Source organism: Hermetia illucens, chromosome 1 (assembly GCF_905115235.1).
Source record: "Hermetia illucens chromosome 1, iHerIll2.2.curated.20191125, whole genome shotgun sequence".
NCBI classification, from domain to species: Eukaryota; Metazoa; Arthropoda; class Insecta; order Diptera; family Stratiomyidae; genus Hermetia; species Hermetia illucens.
The window spans coordinates 89,030,911-89,051,785 of record NC_051849.1 but is presented as its reverse complement, the minus strand read 5'-3'; the positions used below and the strand labels follow the sequence as shown (position 1 = coordinate 89,051,785).

The following is a 20,875-nucleotide window of genomic DNA, read 5'->3' as shown; positions in this document are numbered from 1 at the left end:
GTTTAGTAAGTAGCATATCTTGAATGCATACACTTGGTTATTTCTGTCAGATCAGTCTATTTCTTTGTGTTTGGCATTCGTTTCAATCGAGGAGGTTGAACGATTTTTAAAAAATAGACGAAAACGAATTTCGTGTGGTGATAAAACATTACTTTATGAAAGGCAAAACGCCCATGAGACTAAAGAGAACCTAGATAAACATGATGGTGACTCTGCACCTTCGATTAGAACAGTTTATAAGTGGTTTTAAAATTTTCGGGGTGGTCATACGGGCACAAGTGACGTTGAATGCTCTGTATGCCTTTGAGATTACTACTCAAGAAATACTTGATAAAATGCATAATATGATGACGGATGACAGAAGAGTGAAGCTGCGTGAGATTGCTAGTACTGCGGGCATCTCGAATGAATGGGTACATAATATTTTGCATACACATTTGGACATGACAAAGCTACCGGCAAGATGGGTGCCGCGATTGCTCACGCTTGACCAAAAACGAAATCTTGTGAAGTGTTGCAAGGACGGCTTGGAGCTGTTTCAGAAAAATCCGTAAGGCTTTAAGTGTCTTTTCGTTACTATTGATGAAGGTTGGATCCACCTGTGCACTCATGAAACAAAAGAACAATCTAAACAATGAGTTACCAAGGGGCAATCTAGGCCAAAAAAAGGCGAAGGCGGCTACTGCGGCCGGAAAGATGATGGCGACTGTCTTTTGGGATATTTTGTATAGCATGTTTTGGTCGATACTGTTCTATGCTGGCTCCCGTCGGATCCGAGGAATCGATTTTCTTTGCATCAATTGTATCTAGATATACTGTAGAATATAAGGGCAAAGTATTTTCTTGATATTTGAAGTCGTTCGGGAATTGCAGTGTTAAACAGGTAAAATATCACATGCAGGTTTACGTCGATCGCCGTAATAAAGCGCGTATTTATCGGTCCGAATGACGTTTTAATGGCTACGCTAAAATCATAAGAATTGAACCCAAGGATTTACATGTGTTTCTTTAAGAAACCTAAGGGTTAATTTTCACCACTTATTCAGAACATATTTCTAATTGCGATTCATTCGGCAGTTCTTTTTTATTCATTAAAGAAGCCATGGAAAAACACCAAAATTTACAAAAAAAGTTTAACAAGGAAGCTTAGCTTTCATAATTTTATAATAATCCTAGTTTGTGGACTGTGGTTAAGTCCGCACGCTAGAATGCCGTTTACATTTTTTCTTTAAGATGATCACAATGCCCTCTAGCGTGGGAGCAGAAAAACACGTTTTTTTGGAAACCGCGCTTTTTTCAGAATCGGCTATACCATTGACACGAAATTTGGCGGAAAAGTGCGAACTGTGAACTCCCATACATGTAGTGAATTACATTCCTGCACGTTGAACATAAGCGGGGGGGAACATATGCCCAGAGGGACAGGAGATGGGTTCAACTTCTTTCTCATCGAAGAACGAGACCTGTTTCACTTTTAGGGTACACATTTTGAGCCTTTACTCCCCTATGTTTCATTGAATGTCAATAATCAATAATCAAGCTTTTTCATTTGTCACCCCGCTTTCGAATGTATGGGGAGCCCATCTTCTAATTCATCACAGAATGGCACCACTCACTGGATGTAAAGAGACACATGCCACTTATTCTCAACAAATTTAGTAACGGTCGGTTCAGCGGTTTCGGAATAAATCGGGTGTGACAAACAGACGGACAGCCGTGCAATCAGGCATTGAATCGGTTTCAATAAGGTTTTGTTTGACACAAAACCTTAAAAATTGCGAATGATCGGAAAAAATGGGACTTTTTTAACACTTCCTTCCGCGTTAAAAATCTATCTTTTATTTTTTGGTGATATTCTGATAAATTGTTACGTCGGATACCTAAATAAAGAAAACCCAAAAAAAATATTAAAATCGGTCGAGTGAATCCTGAGAATAATTGTCCGGAGTTTTAAAAAATATATCACTGAGAAAAACGCGCTTAAACTATTTTCACTATTTCTTTAGGTAACATTTTTTAAAAAAATAAGATTTAAAATTTACATTTGGTCAATCTGTTATCTTTGGACCATACAAAAGTATTCCTGAGTTAAGATACTCCTGTTCCTCTTTTTGCTGCACTACTTATTTGAACATTTCTACCTCTCTTCATCTTTTTCTACCTTATTTTCCTTATATTTAAAGCCAATTGGTCAATCATACTGCACTGGTCAAACGGGAAAAATAAAGATAGGAGAATACAACTTTGAGACCGTTGATAATTTTTCCTATCTAAGGTCGAAATTCACAACCGATAACAGCTACGATGATGAAATCCGCGCATGGTTGTTGTCAGCCAACAGAGCCTATTTCAGCTTACAAAAACTGTTCCGCCCAAAACGTCTCACCATAGGGTCAAAGCTCTTACTGTACAAAACAATGATCTTGCCAGTCCTCATGTATTCCTCGGAGACCTGAGTTTTTAGCAAGAAATATTGCGAACTGTTGGCCACGTTCGAGAGAAGAATCTTCCGAAGAATTTTTGGCCCCCTACATGAAGATGGACGATTCCGTAGCCTACATAACGACGAAATCTATGACCATGGCCATGACCATCAGGTTGTGGCTCAATAGGTTACGGTGGGCGGGTCACTTAATCCGTATGGATAAGGATGATCCAGACCGGAAAGTCTGTAAGGGCAATATCTATGGTAGAAAAAGAAGACGAGGCAGACCCTGCCTAAGATGGAGCGATGGCGTAGGTCAGGACGCCAGACAGCTTTTAGGGATATCGAATTGGTGGACCTCGACGCAAAACCGGGATGTCTGGAGTTCCTTATTAAGGCAGGCCTAGGCCGGATACCGGTTGTTGCGCCGTTGATGATGATGAATTGGGCAGTCCATTATGTTCAAAATATTTACTAGAGTTTTTCGTCCTTCATTGAACCCGACTATTTAAATATATACACCCAATTCGACGAGAGAGTGATCACCTAGAGCGCTGATTTTTCAAAAATTGTTCACGATTGTACCTTAAGTCAATTTTTCGTAAAGTGGTATTAATATTCCACACCAAGATATTCAGTTCAGGCGATCCAGTCTCTATAAAACCGATCATGTTCATGGTTCTGCATACTCATTTATTATCTACTTATTTGTCTTATTTTATCTTATTTATTTAATTGATCAACTTATTGTCTACCTACTTTTTATTATCTACCTATTTATTTATTTTACTTATTTGTCTGCAACTTTTCAGATATTATGCAGATGAAACGCTCAATTGTGAAGTCTTCCATTACTGCCAAGACAATCAACGCCACTCTTGGATTTGTCCCGAAGGATTCACATTCCATCAAGTTCATCTAATTTGTATGCCACCTACCGGAGAAAATATCTGTGATCAATCATCGAAATATCACATTGTCAACGAATATTTGTATAAACCAATCAATGTTGCCGAACATGAAACCAAACCAAACGTTAGTCTCAAATATTCAGAAAGATACTATCCAGAGAACTTCTACCAAGACGGTCGCCAAGATTATGAAGAAGAGGCACCACAACAACACTACCAGCGAACACCAGTAATATATTAATTAATTAATAAGGAATTAAACTTATATTAAGATTGGTGGTACTCGTATATAACCGAATTGTATGTTTTTATATTAAGGAACTACTACTAAAGCCATTCGACACACAACAAAGTTCATTATCAATGCACTCTTTACACTAATTCCACAGATATTACATAGATTTCCCCACGATAATTAGATCAGCTACTACTCACGGTACATCCCCTATCTATCAATGCAGCATTTCTTTCGGTTATATACGACTTTGCTTTCATCCGGTCTTAGCAGAAATTCCGATATTTACTTACTTTTTCTATAATTCAAGATACAGGTAGGCTTCAACAGCGCACAAAGGAAAGTAGCAACTCCAACCCCAGCACCGCAAATAAGCGCCGCTCCATACCGATTCTCCACACAACCACCCCAGCAGCAAGTTTACCGGTCACCTGAGGAGATAAATATTTCACTGCAACAGCGAAGACCACAAATTTATTTGGCCTCACCAACGCCTAAGTATACAGAGACCGATTACGGTTTTGAACAGTAGTTTTGGCATTATAAACAGGAAAACATGTTTTCTAAAATATTACAGTCACAAAAGCTTCTAATTTACAAATATTCGTTAAAATATGGTCTAGTTTTAAGCTTCTTTTTCCAGTCCTGATTCTATGTGTACCTATTTATTATATTCTCCCTACGGACTATAATACGCGAACAAACATGACAGCAAAATTATTTTCCTTTTTTGACTTCAGGATAGTCATTGTGATAGGTTAAGATACACAAATAAAGTATGTAAAGAAACTTGATATGTTTTTCATTCAATTTAGTTATATGGATGTGTTGAAAATCTCAGACGCTTCTAGGAACCTACTCCTAATGGGAGGAATTTAAAACATGTAGGAGCGAATATTTGACAAATGATAATGTAGAGCATATTATTTCTGAAATAAGTCCACTGCGACTTTCTTCTGACAAGGAGGGATCCCCCTGGCCCGGAACTTTCACGGGGGCCCAAAATAGAAATTTCAATCGAAAAAGAGCCGATTTTCCACCCCAGACCCGGATTTTATTTCCACGGCGCTGTGAACATAGCCAAACACGAAAGTTAAAGATATAAGGGAGTTGAGTCGCTCGCTGAAAGGGTGTGGATTCCTCGATGTAGTGGTTGTAATTTTCGAGACCCACATTACAACAATTAGTGGCTCCCAGTCAAGAAAAGCTGCAGATGGAGAAGAATGAAGGTGAGTTTCCCACGCGTGAAAACGGAACAAATTGTGCCAACTGGTCCTCCTCCAGGCTAGGGAATAACGGAATAGCGACTTGCGCATTTTCTCATGGAACGAACGCTCCCTGTACAGATGGAATGCTGTCCAGCAGCTAGCCGATACCCTGTCCCAATATAAGGCTGATGGATAGGATAGCCCCATACGTCCAGAAAATCGTTGGCCCATACCAAACAGGCTTCACTCCAGGCAGATTAGCAACAAATCAGATTTTCTTTCTGCTGCAAGCGATGGAAACTGTTGAAATATCAGTGAATCATTTCCACCATCTTTTCATCCACTTTATGTCCACGGCCATGAGAGAATTAGGTATCCCACCGAATTGGTAAAACTGACTAGGCTGACTCTGAGCAATGTGGGAGTCAGATAAAAGCAGCAGGATCACTCTCGAGACCATTGGACATCAACAACGGTCTAAGGCGTAATGCTAAGAAAAATTCGAGAGGCACCATCCTCTTTAGGTCGATCCAACTACTGGCCTATTGTTACGATATCGACATCAAGAGGAGAACGACTCGAGACGTACAAACTGTCTACAGCCAGATTGAGCAGACGGCGAGAGATCTTGAGCTGAACATCAATGGAGGCAGGACGAAATAAATGGTGGCCACGTCAGCACCAAAAACCAAACAAACAACAACATCAAACCGCACTGATTAAACAGGAAGAATAAAGATAGGAGACTATCTCTTTCAGACCATTGATAATTTCTCCTATTTAGGGTCGAAAATCACAACCGATAACAGCTACGACGATGAAATCCGCGCACGGTTGTTGGCAGCTAACAGAGCCTATTTCAGCTTACAAAAACTGTTCCGCTCGACCCGTCTCATCATAGAGCCAAAGCTCTTATTGTACATACAAGAAAATGATGTTGCCAGTCCTCATGTTTGCCTCGGAGGCAGGGGTTCTTGGCAACAAAAATTGCGAACTCTTGACGGGTAGCAGACTCTTCCTGAGATGAAGCGATGGCGAAGGCCAGGGCGCCAGACAGCTTTTAGGGATATCGAATTGGTGGACTTCGGCGCAAAACTGGGATATCTGGGATTCCTTATTAAGGCAGGCCTAGGCCGGATACTGGTTGCTGCGTCACTGATGATGAAGATGAAAAATACAAATTAAATATCGTTGCAATGTGGGAGGCGAAGCTCGTTGTTAATGAAATAATGGATGTGATATATGTATACATCTTTAAAAAATTATTACACCCTAAAGTATGTTTTTTTATATCACCATGGTGAAGTTTGAATTCTAAATCCTCCTCATGGGGTGGAGGGAATGGGAGTGGCATTTCGATTTTAGCACCGTTCTGGAATTGTCGCGACTTTTCTTAATTTTGAACCCAACCCCGGAGTGGGTAGGAAGGCTATGAAAGAGGAAGCGGCAGGTTCTTTTTCCCCATATATTTGCTATTTAACCCTTGGTGCAGCATGGCTTATCAGACACACTCACGAGCCATTGTTCGCGGTTCGCTGAAATGCGCTTAAGCTCGCCCAGAATTCCCCACGACTACAGTTCTCTCGTACTCCTCCTCTACTGTTCTGGGCCAAGTGCTTGTGAGACGCCCCAATCGTTAGCTATCTTGGGATAGTGGGTTCCACTGCATGTAATTGTCGTTCCTCCTTAACGTATCATCTATTCTCTGCCACTTTCACCTTCCCATCGCATCGCGTATGGGCGACCTAGACCAAACCTTTTAAAGTAATATCAGCCCGGCGTACTCTGATGAATCGACGCAGACAGGTGTTGACGAAAACTTGGAGTTTTCGAGTGACAGTGGTGACCATTTTACACGTGCTACTCCCATACAGTAACACAGAAAGAACACTAGCACAGAACAGTGTCAACTTGATCTTGGTATTGAAATAAATGCAGTTTTAGACAAGACAGCGAAAGTGGATCTGGCGCTGTTAATGCGTCGGGCAACATCCAGTTCGATACCACCGTCGACAAAAGCCAAGCTTCTTAGATATACAAATTGATCGATGCATTTAATGCTCTGCCCATTTATGCAGATAGGGAGAGTGCGATGAGCAAACAGAACTTTGTTTTGTTGTTGTATATCTTCAGTCCAACTATACTAGGCTCTCTTCCCATACCCAGAGCCATTTGGCAAAGATCCATGACCCAGTGAGAGAGCAAACAGATGTCGTCAGCGTAGTCGAGGAGTTGAAGAAAATATGTCATCGTCCATCGAATTTCTCCACGATATTCAAATAAAGCAGTATTAAAAACGCACCCTGTAACAGGAAGAAATAGTATCGGTGACAAGAAGCAACCCTAGCGGACTCCGCTGTGTACCTTAAATTCCATCGAAATTTTAACTCAATGCAACATGTGACATTTTTCGTCATCATATGTCGTTCTGATAATAACTATCCGAGATGCCCCTCCTACAAAGAACACGTCTGATACAATCCCTGTTCACGTTGCAAAAAGCTTTCTTGAAATCGATGCAGAGCAGGTGAAGCGGAAATCTAAACTCTGTGCATTGTTCAAAAATGATCCGTAGGATGAGAATCCTGAGCGGAAACCAGGCTGCTTCCTGTCGATAAAGCTTTTGAGATATTCTTTGATGCGTTCCAAGATCATTTTAGCTATTATTTGTGCGACGACAGGGAGCACGCAGATACCCTTCCATTTATCGCACTCAAAACTGGTGAACTTCTTTGGAATCCAAATTATCATCCCCTTCTTCTACCCTCTAGGAAAGGTCTTGGAAGACAAGGATTATCATACCAGTGGAAGTAGAAAATCTGCAGTAACTGCAGGTGCAACGACAAACAACTCGGCGGGAAGGAAGTCAAGTCGCTGACTTTACACCGTTTGAGTGTATTGATGGCCGACATGATTTCTCTAATACTTGGAGGAGCAGTCTGTACCCCTATGTTACGGTCACTCACCATTTCTGCACAAGAGGTGAAACTTCACCGGTTGTAATACGATTAAGAACCGTGGTGAAGTGTTCCAACTCTTCAACTGCTCATCAGCGTGAATAAGGAGTCGACCGTTAACGTCCTTCACAGAACTATTGGTTGTTTTCGACCACATGCTGTTCTTTCGTGATGCAGATTACACTTCTTCATTTCCCATTTGCCACGGCACACACTAGGCTGAATTTCTCGGGATTTCGTACGGTATTGGAGTTCGAGGGATTCACCGCCGCCATCACTCTCAGATTACTCAGTGTATTTGCCGTCCAATCAGCAAAATAGCTCTCCCTCCACCCCTTACAAACGGTCTATGTTGAACTTGTTGGGTCGTAGCTCTTCATCCATGCGAGAAGTGACGTACCCAACATACAACCGAACGTGATCTCTTTCGCAGCGTAAAGTGGTCAATCTGATTGCTCGTGTGGTGTTGTTGAGTTGAAATCCGCAAGAGGGCACTCTACAGAGCCCCACCATCTTACTTCGCTTAGGCCCAAAATGTGCAGGCTATATCGCTGGAATTCTCGCTCGAGTTGGGGAAAGAGAGCATTGTGGAAATACTCGCTACCGTTGTCGAGGAGCATTCGCATATTCTAGAAACCAATCATAATTCGTTTTCAATAGTCAAAGGTCCTGACTGTGAAGTCACTCCTTATCAGAGGCGTTGTTGACGTTTCGGTAGCAATAAAGTTATATTTTGCAACAGATATACCCAAAACCTTCCTACCTAAAGTCTTCATACATTATGGTAATCAAAATATCCCCAAAGCTTAACTGTTTCCGAAAAGTTAAAGAAGATATGACCTAAGTCTCTGTCATTAAGGTTTTGTGCAAAATTAGAATCGATTCACTGTCTGCTAGTCTGTCTGTCACAGGCACTTCTTTCCAGAACGGTTAAACCGTTCCGAACGAAATTTGGTGGACATATGGGAACTATGAAATCCCACGCATATACTGAATGTCATAAATTTACGTCGAGTTAAAAGCGAGGCTCCACACACTGGCCCCCCTTTGCCAGTGTGGGGGGGGGGGGGGGGGGTGTATACATTTTTTTCACCGGATATAGTCATGTGTACCAAATGAAAGGTCTCGATTAGTACTTTCCAAAGCTGATATTAGTTTTGGCGTAGATAAAGTGCGAGAGTAAGGAATCAAAATGTGCGCACCTAAAGTGAGACAGAACTAATATTCGGTAACTAACCAACCCAAAAATCTGAAAAAATCAGTGTGGTGAGCTTATATGAAATCTAAGCATCAAAATATGAGCAATTCCGATATCTGTTTAAATAAACTTACTAATAGTATATTACCCACTTTTAGAAATTGGTTGAATTCATCCACGGAGTACCAAATCTTGCACTAGCATAGAACTGCCATGCACCCATCGTTCCTCGCATAAGGGAACACGAAACCTTTTAAACTTGAAGCGTATTCTATTTTCGATATCTGGAAGCTTTCATGTGAGTTTAAATTGATGTTTTCTGCATTACCCCAGGTCAGATGGTGTCTTTGTTTTATCAAATGTCTGGATACTAACGAGTTTTTATGTTGCTTTTTGTTGTTTTTTGCTAACTCAATCTCTTTTATCCAATGTTCCATTAGCAAATTGTAGACGAATAATTTGGTTTGACTGGTTGCCAAAAAAAAAACCCTGTTGGCCCTAGCGTTTAAATCAGACCAACGGGTTGTCCCTGCCGGTTGCTAACAATATGCTTCGACTATCTCGAAGCTTTTACGAGAGTGAAATGACCAGCCAGACTGAGAACTGTGGTTTAGGTGGTATTTACCTTCAATTCAACTCTACTTGCCTCCTTTCCAGATTCGGAGCTATGACTCTGTGAGCACGGAAATGCCATCAGTGTAATCGAGATGCTTGAGGAAAAATGGCATAGTCCATACAACCCGCTATGCCTTTCAGCCAAGGTAGCATGGAAAACGTTTTCAATAACGAAAACGCTTTGGACTTCAAATACTTTTCCGATTCTACCTCGACGCAGGACGTTATATTTTGCGCTCTGACAGCAGCTATTACTTTCGCTGGAATGCATTTCCTTCGTACAACATACCAGATATACTCCCTGTTCATACTATTGAAAGCTTTCTCCAAATCAATGAGAGCAGCTGAAGCAGAAATTTAAACTTTGCACATTGCTTCACAATGATCCCAAAAGGGTTATTGTTGTGATTACAAGAGGATCCAGATTGAAAGCCAGCCTATTCTTTATCTATCAGGCTTTCGGGGTGTTCTTTGATGCATTCAAAGTTGATTTTATCTAATAGGTATCTTCGGAACGGTAGGAACCACGCAAACACCTCTCCAATTTTCGCACTTAAGACAGGTACCCTTTTTCGGAATTCCCTCTTCTGATCTCCGGAAAAAATCTCAGATCATCTGGATTTACAAATCAGTGAAAGTAACAAGGAGTGTCGGTAAACTTTATTTGAGCGCGTTAACGACAGAAATAATGTCGTTTCAGTTTGGAGGAACACTCATCATCCACAATAGGTGGAATTTCACTGGATTTTGTATGATTCAGACTCGTGGTGAAGTGTTTCTTCCACCTCTTACGTTGCTCATAACCGTAGATCAGAAGCCTATCACTAACATCCCTCAAGGGACCATCGAAAGGCTAACGACCTCCTGTAAGCTCTTCCGCGCCACGGCATACGCTAGTAAAATCATTGCTATTTTCGGCGGTTTCTGCTACTTTTTTGCCGAACCAGAGTTTCAGCACGTCGCTCTGACTCCACTCGCACCTCTCTAGGTCTCTAGGTATCCGCAGCCAGCCAGGTCTTGTAACGCTATTTCCCGGCGTGGCGGAAAGCTGCTAGGCGACAACTGGAGGCAGCTAGACGACAGCTGGAGGATGACTCAATGTTTTCCTGCGGGCAGGTAACTAAATGCAAACGAAAGTAAGCGGTCATTACATGGTGGTGAATTTCGACATCGCTTTCAGTACATCATTTATTGCACACAAGTAGAACACGACCCTTAACTCTAGTGCTGATCTCAATATTATCATCTGGTTATATGCTCGTTGCCAGTCATTTGAAATATAACCGACTTTGTCACAGGCTTGATTGCGTAACATTGCACCATGGATGACGAAGCGGTGAAAGTTGTGTAAGTTCACAAATCTTGACTCCCCATCATATGCCCGAGCAAGCGTTCTAGAGCCCAGCTCAGCATTGAGATCCCCCACTACGATGTAATGTTATCTTTAGGAAGCGTCTCCTGAAATGCAGAAAGCTGAGCATCCTTCTTCACTATATCGAAACTTACGACACATAACGCTAGATTTCACAAAATATAAAAGCACAATATCGGCAGAGAGATAGAAGTACTTTTCAACGCTCACTTCCCCACCGAGCGGAAAAGTGTTCGCATTGTATCCATCCAAAAAAGAACCTTAATCCACTTAATCCCGATAGCTACAGGCCTATCTCTATCCTATCTTCCTCCACGAAAATTTTCGAGCGGGTCATCAAATCCTTCATAGACGAGCACTGTACTTCCAACAACACTCTACCCGAGTTCCAATTCACCAACTGAACTAAATACTCGGCTGAGCACGTTCCTCTTGTCCTCAAGACTGATATCCTTCTAGGTATCAATCGGAAGACACCCACCATAACCTGTCTCCTTTACCTAAGGAAAGCTTTCCACTCCGTATGGTAATATGGACTCACGTATAAGCTTTCCGAAATCCTCAATTTCCATCCGCACCTCTGTAAGCTAATTCTTAGCTTTCTAGATTTCTAGATGGGCGGAAATCCTCAGTCAACATCCAGTAGCACCTTTCCCCGTCCTATGTGTGTGTGTGTGTGCGTGTGTATGGTGGGGGAGAAGCTACAGCTTCTGAGCATTCAGGTCGTGGTGGTCTATTGTATTCGCCTCCCCCGTCTAACGGAATATTCCGGATTCGTTAACGTATCGCAGGATTTCCGTTAGTGGATGTGATGCTACCCGTCGCAATTGGAGAACATCGGCACAAAAGATCTGATGCCTGATGCGTCCATAGGCGGGGCATTCACATAGGAAATGCTACGTGGATTCCGCTTCCTCATTACAGGAGGGACACGTATCATCTTCGGTAATGCCTATTCTGAACATATGCCCAGCTAGTGAAATATGCCCTGTCAGAATGCCCACAATACACCTGCAAGTCCTCCTGCTTTTCGACAGATAAACTTTGCGGAATGTATGTTTGGTTCTGGCAGAAAAAGTTTGGTGTGTCGAGCAGCATTTAGGCTCTGCCACCTGTCATTATGGGAAACTTGTTCCCAGTTTTTGAGAACAGACTTAGCCAATGCTATTGATATTCCAATTGATGGCTCCGGTCCCGGCATAGGGGTGATTGACCCCTCTTTCGCTAAAGCGTCCGAGATTTCATTTCCCTCTATGCCACAGTGACCAGGTACCCAGAGTAGTTCCACCGTCCTCGTCCTATAGCTGCCCCGCTGGCAGGGTTCAGTCCTTTCTGCAACCCTTTCCTCCCTGTTCACCGCAGACATCCCCAAGCCAACTCCTCACGCGTGCCCTATCTGGATCGTCCAATACGCGGATGACCTGATCCTGTATTCCACCACCAAAGACATCTCCCGCGGTGAAGCGCGTCTGAATGCTTATTTAGACGAACTTTACCATTATTTCATCCGTTGGAAACTCTCCTTAAATCCCGACAAGTCCGAGACCATTGTCTTCCATGGAAACATGAGAATGACGCCGAAAATGTGGAGTGACATTAGATCTTTGTCACTTACAATCCACTACGATCCCATTCCTACTGTGAAGGAAGTCACCTCGGAGTGACAATGAACTCCCGCCTCTCCCACGTCCCTTATATAGCGAAGGCACTAGGACGTGCAACGTGCAAATCCAATATCCCCACCTCGAAAAAGGTTAAGCTGTTTTGTTATAAACAACTTATCCGCCCGCTCCTCATTTTCTGGTCTGATTCCTCCTCCCCATCCCAAATAGAACGACTCCGCCTTAAAGAGCGCAGGATCTTTCGCCACTGCGCCAACATTTTTAAAAACGGACACCGCTCCAAGTACATTTCCAATCAGATCCTCTACGAGTCCTGCCAAACTCCAAGTATCGATGCCTTCCTTGCCCATCATGCCCTCAAATTCTTAGTCAAGTGTCCCATCCTAATCCTCTTGTCTCCAAAGCCATGCAGATAGAGATCGTTGAAGATAACCTTCTTCGGACTCATCTGTTTCCCCAGATCCTCTTATCCCTCCAATCACAGAACCGTCTTTTCGATCCCAAGGTAGAGTAGTCTTCTACACAGGCTATTTCTCCGACTTCCAAGTTTTTAAACCTATCCATCATTAGCGCCCCTCCTAGGTTTTAATTCCCATCCCTCTCCCGCATGTCACTGGGGATCCCCTACCGTCTTCAAGGAGTGAACGCACAATCCAGGAATCAAAGATGTTCTTCCCAAGCTCAGTATTTCCGCGTAATTTTCACCCCGGGCCCTTATTATCTTTCTATGGCCCTGGTTACAGGTTTGATGAAATTTGTTTCAAATCCCTCCTTCTCTTCCACTATTCTGTAGCAGGTTTTTCTGCCGCGACTCACTTGTTCACGGCGGTCAGTAGAGAAGGTATTGTCCTTTTTCTTAATGTGGACCCTTTTACATATATATAGCAAAAAGTTTGACCATTTCTCACCTCAAGCATTCTGCAATTCGCTAAGGAGAACCAGGAAAAGGCTACCGAATATTTACCATTTCGTTTCATTTCGTACAAGCTCCAAAACTCGCACAAAATCTGGCCAATTCAAAAATAAATTCTCACCTGTCACTTTTGTTAGACATTATGGTAGCAGTGATGTTACTTTTGCTCGACATTATGATACCAGAAGTACAACATAAAGATATCACATGTTAATGGACAACCTGTAAAAATTTACTATTGTGAACTACTTTCCATTTCTCTCAGCTGCTCTCGCGCCGAGCTGTGACCAGCTGATGATTTGTTGACATTTGAAACTGTCAAGTGGAGTTTATGTACGGTGCGGCGTGTCAACTTTCCGGTGTAAACAGTAGAAGTGGAAAATAATTCTAAAATGTCGAAAATCTCACAGGATTACATTGCCTTATATGAGTGAGATTGATAATTACAATTGATATTTCAAGTTTTCACTGCAATTTCGGTTTCAGGTTTTTAATGGACAAGAATATTGAGCATCAAACCTTTGAAACCATGTCCGGAATTGTTCAAAAGAAGTTCAATAAGAACGATTATTTAAGCGGTAAGCAGACTTTCATTCTAATTGGCACAGCATCGTGTCTAGAATTCATCTTCATAGTCGCAATCATATACATATGAATATGCAAAGCTTAATTAGCAGTGGCACTCGTGTTGGCAAGCATTTCATTGTGTAATTTTTGATCGGCGATCATATCGGACTTGAGCAAAAACAGTTAAAAAAAAATCGCAGTCAATTTCTATTAACATTTTGCCAAGCAGCTACTCTGACCCTTTCCTTCATACAATTGCTGCCCTGTGAGTTGGGGTTTAAGATTACACTCAAAGTCTTCTCTGCTTGTCGTAAAATGGGACTAAAAGGGATAGAAATTTGTGGGTCAACAACCTGTAAATTTTTAAACTCAAGTTAATAACGCCTTGGATAGAGACTGACTTAACCCCAAAGAGTCTTGGCTATCAAAAATGGATTATGATTGGTTTCTAGAATGCGAGCATGTTCCAAAACCAAAAATATTGGGAAAACTGGCCGTAAATTCTGAAGCTCTATTGAAGACTAGCAAAGAGGCGTCGATGTCGTTTAAACCTATAGCCGACAGGGACTTTGTAATGTTGCCCACTTCCAAGTGTTTCAACCCGGCATCTGGTATGAAGTGTTTTCCAAGGTGCCTCAACCTACTTTACACAAGTGTTGGACATTGTCCTAAACATGTGTGGAAGTTTCATCTTTCCTTACAGAATCTACAGTGTCCATAGATATCCCTAGCATCCTCAGATGATAGTTCAGTTTGCAGTGACCAGCGAGTATTACCCCTATGATTCGGAAGCTCTTCTTGACGGGGTTTGGACAATCTTTCGAGCGCTTGGACTCGTATCCCCCCATGAGTACCTTGGACTGTTCCACTCCTGATAATTTCGCTCAGTACAGTTCCCATTGGACATGTCCTCATTCATCATAATCAACGGCGTAACAACCGGTATCCGGTGTAGGCCTGCCTTAATAAGGAACTCCAGACATCCCGGTTTTGCGCCGAGGTCCACCAATTCGATATCCCTAGAAGCTGTCTAGCGTTCTGACCTACGCCATCGCTCCATCTTAGGCAGGGTCTGCCTCGTCTTCTTTTTCTACTATAGATATTGCTCTTATAGACTTTCCGGGCTCAATCATCCTCATCCATACGGATTAAGTAACCCGCTCACCATAACCTATTGAGCCGAATTTTATCCACAACCTGACGGCCATGGTATCGCTCATAGATTTCTTCGTTATGTAGGCTACGGAATCGTCAATCCACATGTAGGGGACCAACAATTCTTCGGAGGATTCTTCTCTCGAACGCGGCCAAGTGCTCGCAATTCTTCTTCCTAAGAATCCAAGTTTTCGAGGAATACATGAGGACTGGCGAGATCATTGTCTTATACAGTAAGAGCTTTGACCCTATGGTGAGACGCTTCGAGTGGAACAGATTTGTAAGCCGAAATAGCCAACAGAGCCGGCTGACAACAACCGTGCGCTGATTTCATCATCGTAGCTGTTATCGGTTGTGATTTTCGACCCTAGATAGGAGAAATTGTCAACGGTCTCAAAGTTGTATTCTCCTATCCTTATTCTTCCCGTTTGACCAGTGCGGTTTTATGTTGTTAATTTATTGGTTTTCGGTGCTGACGTTGCCACCATATACTTTATCTTGCCTTCATTGATGTGCAGCCCAAGATCTCGCGCCGCCTGCTCGATCTGGATGAAGGCAGTTTGTACGTCTCGGGTGGCTCTTCTCATGATGTCGATATCGTCAGCATAGGCCAGCAGTTGGGTGGACTTAAAGAGGATCGTACTTCTTGCATTTACCTCAGCATCACGGATCACTTGCTCGAGGGCCAGGTTAAAGAGGACGCATGATAGGGCATCCCCTTGTCGCAGACCGTTGTTGATGTCGAATGGTCTTGAGAGTGATCCTACTGCTTTTATCTGGCCTCGCACATTGGTCAGGGTCAGCCTATCCGTCTTATCCATTTCGTCGGGATACCGAATTCTCTCATGGCCGTGTACATTTTTACCCTGGCTATGCTATCATAGGCGGCTTTAAAGTCGATGAATAGATGGTGCAACTGTTGCCCATATTCCAACAGTTTTTCCATCGCTTGCCGAAAAGAGAAAATCTAATCATTTGCTGCTTTGCCTGGAGTGAAGCCTCTTTGGTATGGGCCAATGATGCTCTGGGCGTATGGGGCTATCCGGCCTAGCAAGATAGCGGAGAATATCTTATAAATGATACTCAGCAACTTGATACCTCTATAATTGCTGTACTGTGTGATATCTCCCTTTTTGTGTATGAGACAGATAATGCCTCGTTGCCAATCGTCAGGCATTGATTCGCTGTCCCATACCTTGAGCACAAGTTGATGAACCACTTGGTGTAACTAGTCGCCTCCATATCTAATCAATTCGGCTGTAATTCCATCGGCTCCAGGTGACTTATGATTTTTTAGCCGATGAATGGCACGGAGGCGGGACCTCCAAATTGCCGATGTTCTGGTTGTTCAGTAGCTCATCAAAGTACTCAACCCATCGTTCCAATATAATTCTGTCGGAAATCAGATTTCCCTCTTTGTCTCGGCAGAATGAGCATCGAGATGTATAAGGCTTCATCCTGCTGACTTGTTGGTAAAAATTGCGTGCCTGATGCGGTTCCTCCCCATACTTTTCTAGTTCACAGACTTTTTGGTTCTCTTCTTTTCGTCTGTGAAGTCGCTTTTCCGCTCGACGGAGTTCGTGATAAGTCTTTGCGCGTGCCCGCGAAAATACAGCATTACTCGGTATGCAGGATTCTTCCGTTCCGTTGCTAGCTTACATTCATCGTCAAACCAGCAGCAGTTCCGACTCCTTTTGCAACTAGGACCAAGTATGATTGTGGCCGTATCAATGATAACGTTCTTCAGGTGATTGTGAAGATCATTTTTTGATGCTTCATCTCCAGGTCTTCTGTTGACTGCCGTTATTGCAGCATCCATTTCCCTCTTATAGGTGTCGCGGAGGGCTGTGTTGTGGATGGCTTCAGTGTAAACGCTCACCTGATCGTCAGAGGGGATTGTTCTACTGGTACACATGCAAGCCAGTTTTTGAAGTTTGTGCTACTCCCTGGCTGTTATACTGAGTTCCATTCTGTTTGCCCAGATTACCGCCCCATAGGTAATTCAAATTGGAAGCAGTGTAATGAAAAAACTAAGGCGAGTGAAAAACAAAAATGCCTCTTATAACCAGATAAATTTATTTTATTTGAAATAATTAAGATTTGCCTTTTCTTTGCGCTAGTAATATTTATTCACCTTACGAATACCGATATTTTGTGAACCACTTGTTCTCCTTTTCAGTACTACAAGTCCTTACAAGTTCTTGCAAGACTTGTAGCACTGACGACGGTGGTTCCCGAAATATTGGTATTTGCAAGGTTAATAAATATTGTGGAAAAAGTGGAAAGTGGAAGTGGAAAAAGAAGCAAGTCTTAATTATTTCAAATAATTTAATCGCTAGAATCACCGCAAGATTAGACTTAGACAAATAAATTTTCTTGTTAGCTTAACACCGGACAAAGCGGAAAATAATGTTGAACGTGTGGTGGACAATAAACTTGAAATACCAACAAGCCCGCTTTTCCAACATCAAGTAGATGTGGACTTAGAATTCCTCATATCTCAAGCTAAAAAACGCTTTTATTTCTTCAGATAACAAGACTGTTCTGATCGATGGCCTCCAGCAAGCAGCCGTTTTAGAGAAAGGGTTTGTGTTTCGATTGAGCTGCAAAATTCTGCAGTTGAAGTACTCCAATACCAAACATTTGATGTCTGCTGCGTCCAGAGGGAGGTAGGGGTACTTACATGGGAAATGCTCCGTTGAAGGATGAGGAATCATTACAGGTCGGATTCGTATCATCTTGTAGAATTCCAATTTTGAACATATGACCAGTTATCGAAATACAATCAGCCAGAATGCCCGCAATACTTCTTCATGTCTTTCTGCTTTTCGACAGGATAAATTTTGCTGCAAGTTTGTCTGGCTCTGAGAGAAAAGTTTAGTATGTCCAGCAACATTTAGACTCTGTCATCTATCTTTATGGAGTGATTGTTCCCAGTTTTTGATAGCGGCGTTAGCTAATGCTACTGATACTCTAATTGTTGGTTTCGATTTTGGCAAGGCGGAAGTCGAACGTTTTCTAGTTAAGACATGCGAGATTTAATTTTCCCTTTTGCTACAAGTAACAAAGTACCCAGATTCCTCAATGCAACATTTTTATCGCTCCTCATTGTGATGCACCACCCTACAATCACTCCTCAATCATTTAAGGTTCGACCATTCGGCGGTTCTCCCAACATTCTCTAACCTCCAATCAATCCCTATCGAGTCCACCAAGCTAATGGCAAACTGAGTGGCTTACGTATCGGGAACACATCGCTTCGAATTTAAAAGCAAATGTGTCCTTAAAATTAAACCATAAATTCGACCTGGCTGTAGATTTCTTCATTGAAGTGTTAGCATCAGCTACTCCTTTGAAGCTCTAATGTGCAGTGTCAGATTCTTCAAAGGATTCAAAAATAATCAACCACTTTATAAGAAAATAACAACGGAATACTGGAAGGGGAAGCGCTTTGGACATAAAGGTTTTGCGTTCATCTGTAACTGTGTAAACTGTACACGGCCACGAGAGAATTCGGTATTCCGGCGAAATTGATAAGACTGACTAGACTGACCCTGACCAATGTACGAAGCTAGATAAAATTAGCAGGATCACTCTCAAGACCATTCGACATCAACAACGGTCTACGACAAAGAGATGCCCTATCATGCGTCCTCTTTAACCTGGCCCTCGAGCAAGTGATCCGTGATGCTGAGGTAAATGCAAGAAGTACGATCCTCTTTAAGTCCACCCAACTACTGGCCTATGCTGACGATATCGACATCATGGGAAGAACCACCCGAGACGTACAAACTGCCTTCATCCAGATCGAGCAGGCGGCGCGAGATCTTGGGCTGCACATCAATGAAGGCAAGATAAAGTATATGGTGGCAACGTCAGCACCGAAAACCAATAAATTAACAACATAAAACCGCACTGGTCAAACGGGAAGAATAAGGATAGGAGAATACAACTTTGAGACCGTTGATAATTTCTCCTATCCAGGGTCCAAAATCACAACCGATAATAGCTACGATGATGAAATTCGCGCACGGTTGTTGTCAGTCAACGGAGCCTATTTCAGCTTACAAAAACTGTTTCGCAAGAAGCTCTTACTGTATAAGACAATGATCTTGCCAGTCCTCATGTATTCCTCGGAGATTGGGATTCTTAGCAAGAAAAATTGCGAACTCTTGGCTGCGTTCGAGAGAAGGATCCTCCGACGAATTTTTGCCCCCTTCATGAGGATGCCTAAGATGGAGCGATGGCATAGGTCAGGACGCCAGATTAGGGATATCGAATTGGTTGACCTCGGTGCAAAACCGGGATGTCTGGAGTTCCTTATTAAGGCAGGCCTAGACCGGATACCGGTTGTTGCGCCGTTGATGATGTTCATCTTATGTGAGGAATTTTCTATGCACGTTTTCCGTTTGTATAAAAATACAAAATATTCCTTCATATAAAACTTCAAGACATATACACAAAGACATAATTATTATGCTCATCCTAAACAAACAGACATTGCCCATTACCGTTTACTGGTGCGTACAGTTCATATTTACCAATTGATCGTACGCATCTGAATATTTGCACTTTACTCCGCGCACAAAAGTTGAATTTCGCTGGCAAGAACGTACATACTTATCCATCTGAATTGGACACTACCCGTAAACTTCATTAGCATATACATATATAATTGATACTGATATACAAATAACTAACAAGTCGGGAAACTGGAAGCTGGACGCTTTAGTTTTGAACGGCTTGTGTATTTCTTTTAGAAAGACATTTGAGTGTGTAGTGTTAATTTTCCCTGAACAAATATCGGTACGGAGGGTATTTCGGAACCCAGGCCCCATATGGTGACAGACTTGATTTTTTTCAGATTTTTCGGTTGGGTAGTTTCTGAGAATGGGTCCGTTAAACAAATGATCATTTTCGACTCGCCGCACTCCAACAAATATCAAAACTAAGACCGGCTTCGGAAAGCACTAACCAAGGCCTTTCATTTGATTGCCCACATAACTATATTTGTTAAAAAAAAGTGAAACTCCCTTTTGCATGTATTGAGACACTCCTTTTGCATGGATTCGATGTAGATTGATGTAACCCACTGTATGCGCGAGCGTTCACAGTTCCCACCTTTCCACAAAACTTCGTGGCAATCGCCATAACCGCCTCTGAGCAAAATACGTGTGATAGAGATTAAACCGATTTTAATAAGGTTCTGCTTTACACAAAACCTTAAAAAACCTAAAAAAAGCAAAATAAAAAAAAACTCAACAGAAAGTGGTGCCACTTTTCATATGCAACATAATAGGTACAGTCATTTCCAAATAAATCGGGTGTGGCAGACAGACAGATATTGAATCGATTTTAATAAGGTTTTGTTTCACACAAAATGCTGCAAACGGCAGCTGCGGCGGGAATGGCATCAGTTTAGATCGCTTAATTCGAATTGCTAAACAAGATCTACAAAAGGCAAAGGGGAAATATAAGTATTGAAAGTGCTTCTTGAAAATCTAACGCTTTTCTAACCACAGGTTGTCGCCTTTGAAGAGCGGTGAAGAAGCTCAATAGGCCGATCCTGCGCGAGTCACGCATCCGGTTGTCGGACGGTAGCTAAACGAGGGGGGATGCCGTGGAATTTCAATATTTGAGGTGTTCACTTGCGATGCGTCTCTCAACCAAACCCACAACTAATGAAGGAAGAATTAC

General features: G+C 42.3%; 2 protein-coding genes and 1 long non-coding RNA gene across 4 annotated transcripts in view; 2 read left to right on the top strand and 1 right to left on the bottom strand.

The window, feature by feature from the left end:
* The window catches only part of LOC119646819, a 38,986-nt gene extending 34,632 nt beyond the window's left edge, over positions 1-4,354 (top strand). The window contains exons 3-4 of the mRNA XM_038047434.1: positions 3,238-3,565; positions 3,882-4,354. Coding sequence (XP_037903362.1) covers positions 3,238-3,565; positions 3,882-4,103 — 550 coding nt within the window. The 3' untranslated portion in view covers positions 4,104-4,354. The remainder of the gene's footprint in view (positions 1-3,237; positions 3,566-3,881) is intronic.
* Positions 3,098-13,589, bottom strand: LOC119646820. The gene is made up of 3 exons (XR_005248778.1): positions 13,452-13,589; positions 3,865-4,002; positions 3,098-3,359 (listed from the first exon to the last, which is right to left on the bottom strand). It is a non-coding gene; the product is annotated as an uncharacterized LOC119646820 (long non-coding RNA).
* A 174-nt stretch (positions 13,590-13,763) lies between these two features.
* LOC119656601 (CCR4-NOT transcription complex subunit 11) overlaps positions 13,764-20,875 on the top strand; it is a 117,077-nt gene continuing 109,965 nt past the window's right edge. For both annotated transcript variants that reach the window (XM_038063033.1, XM_038063041.1), the window contains exons 1-2: positions 13,764-13,886; positions 13,943-14,034. In XM_038063033.1, coding sequence (XP_037918961.1) covers positions 13,849-13,886; positions 13,943-14,034 — 130 coding nt within the window. In that variant the 5' untranslated portion in view covers positions 13,764-13,848. The remainder of the gene's footprint in view (positions 13,887-13,942; positions 14,035-20,875) is intronic.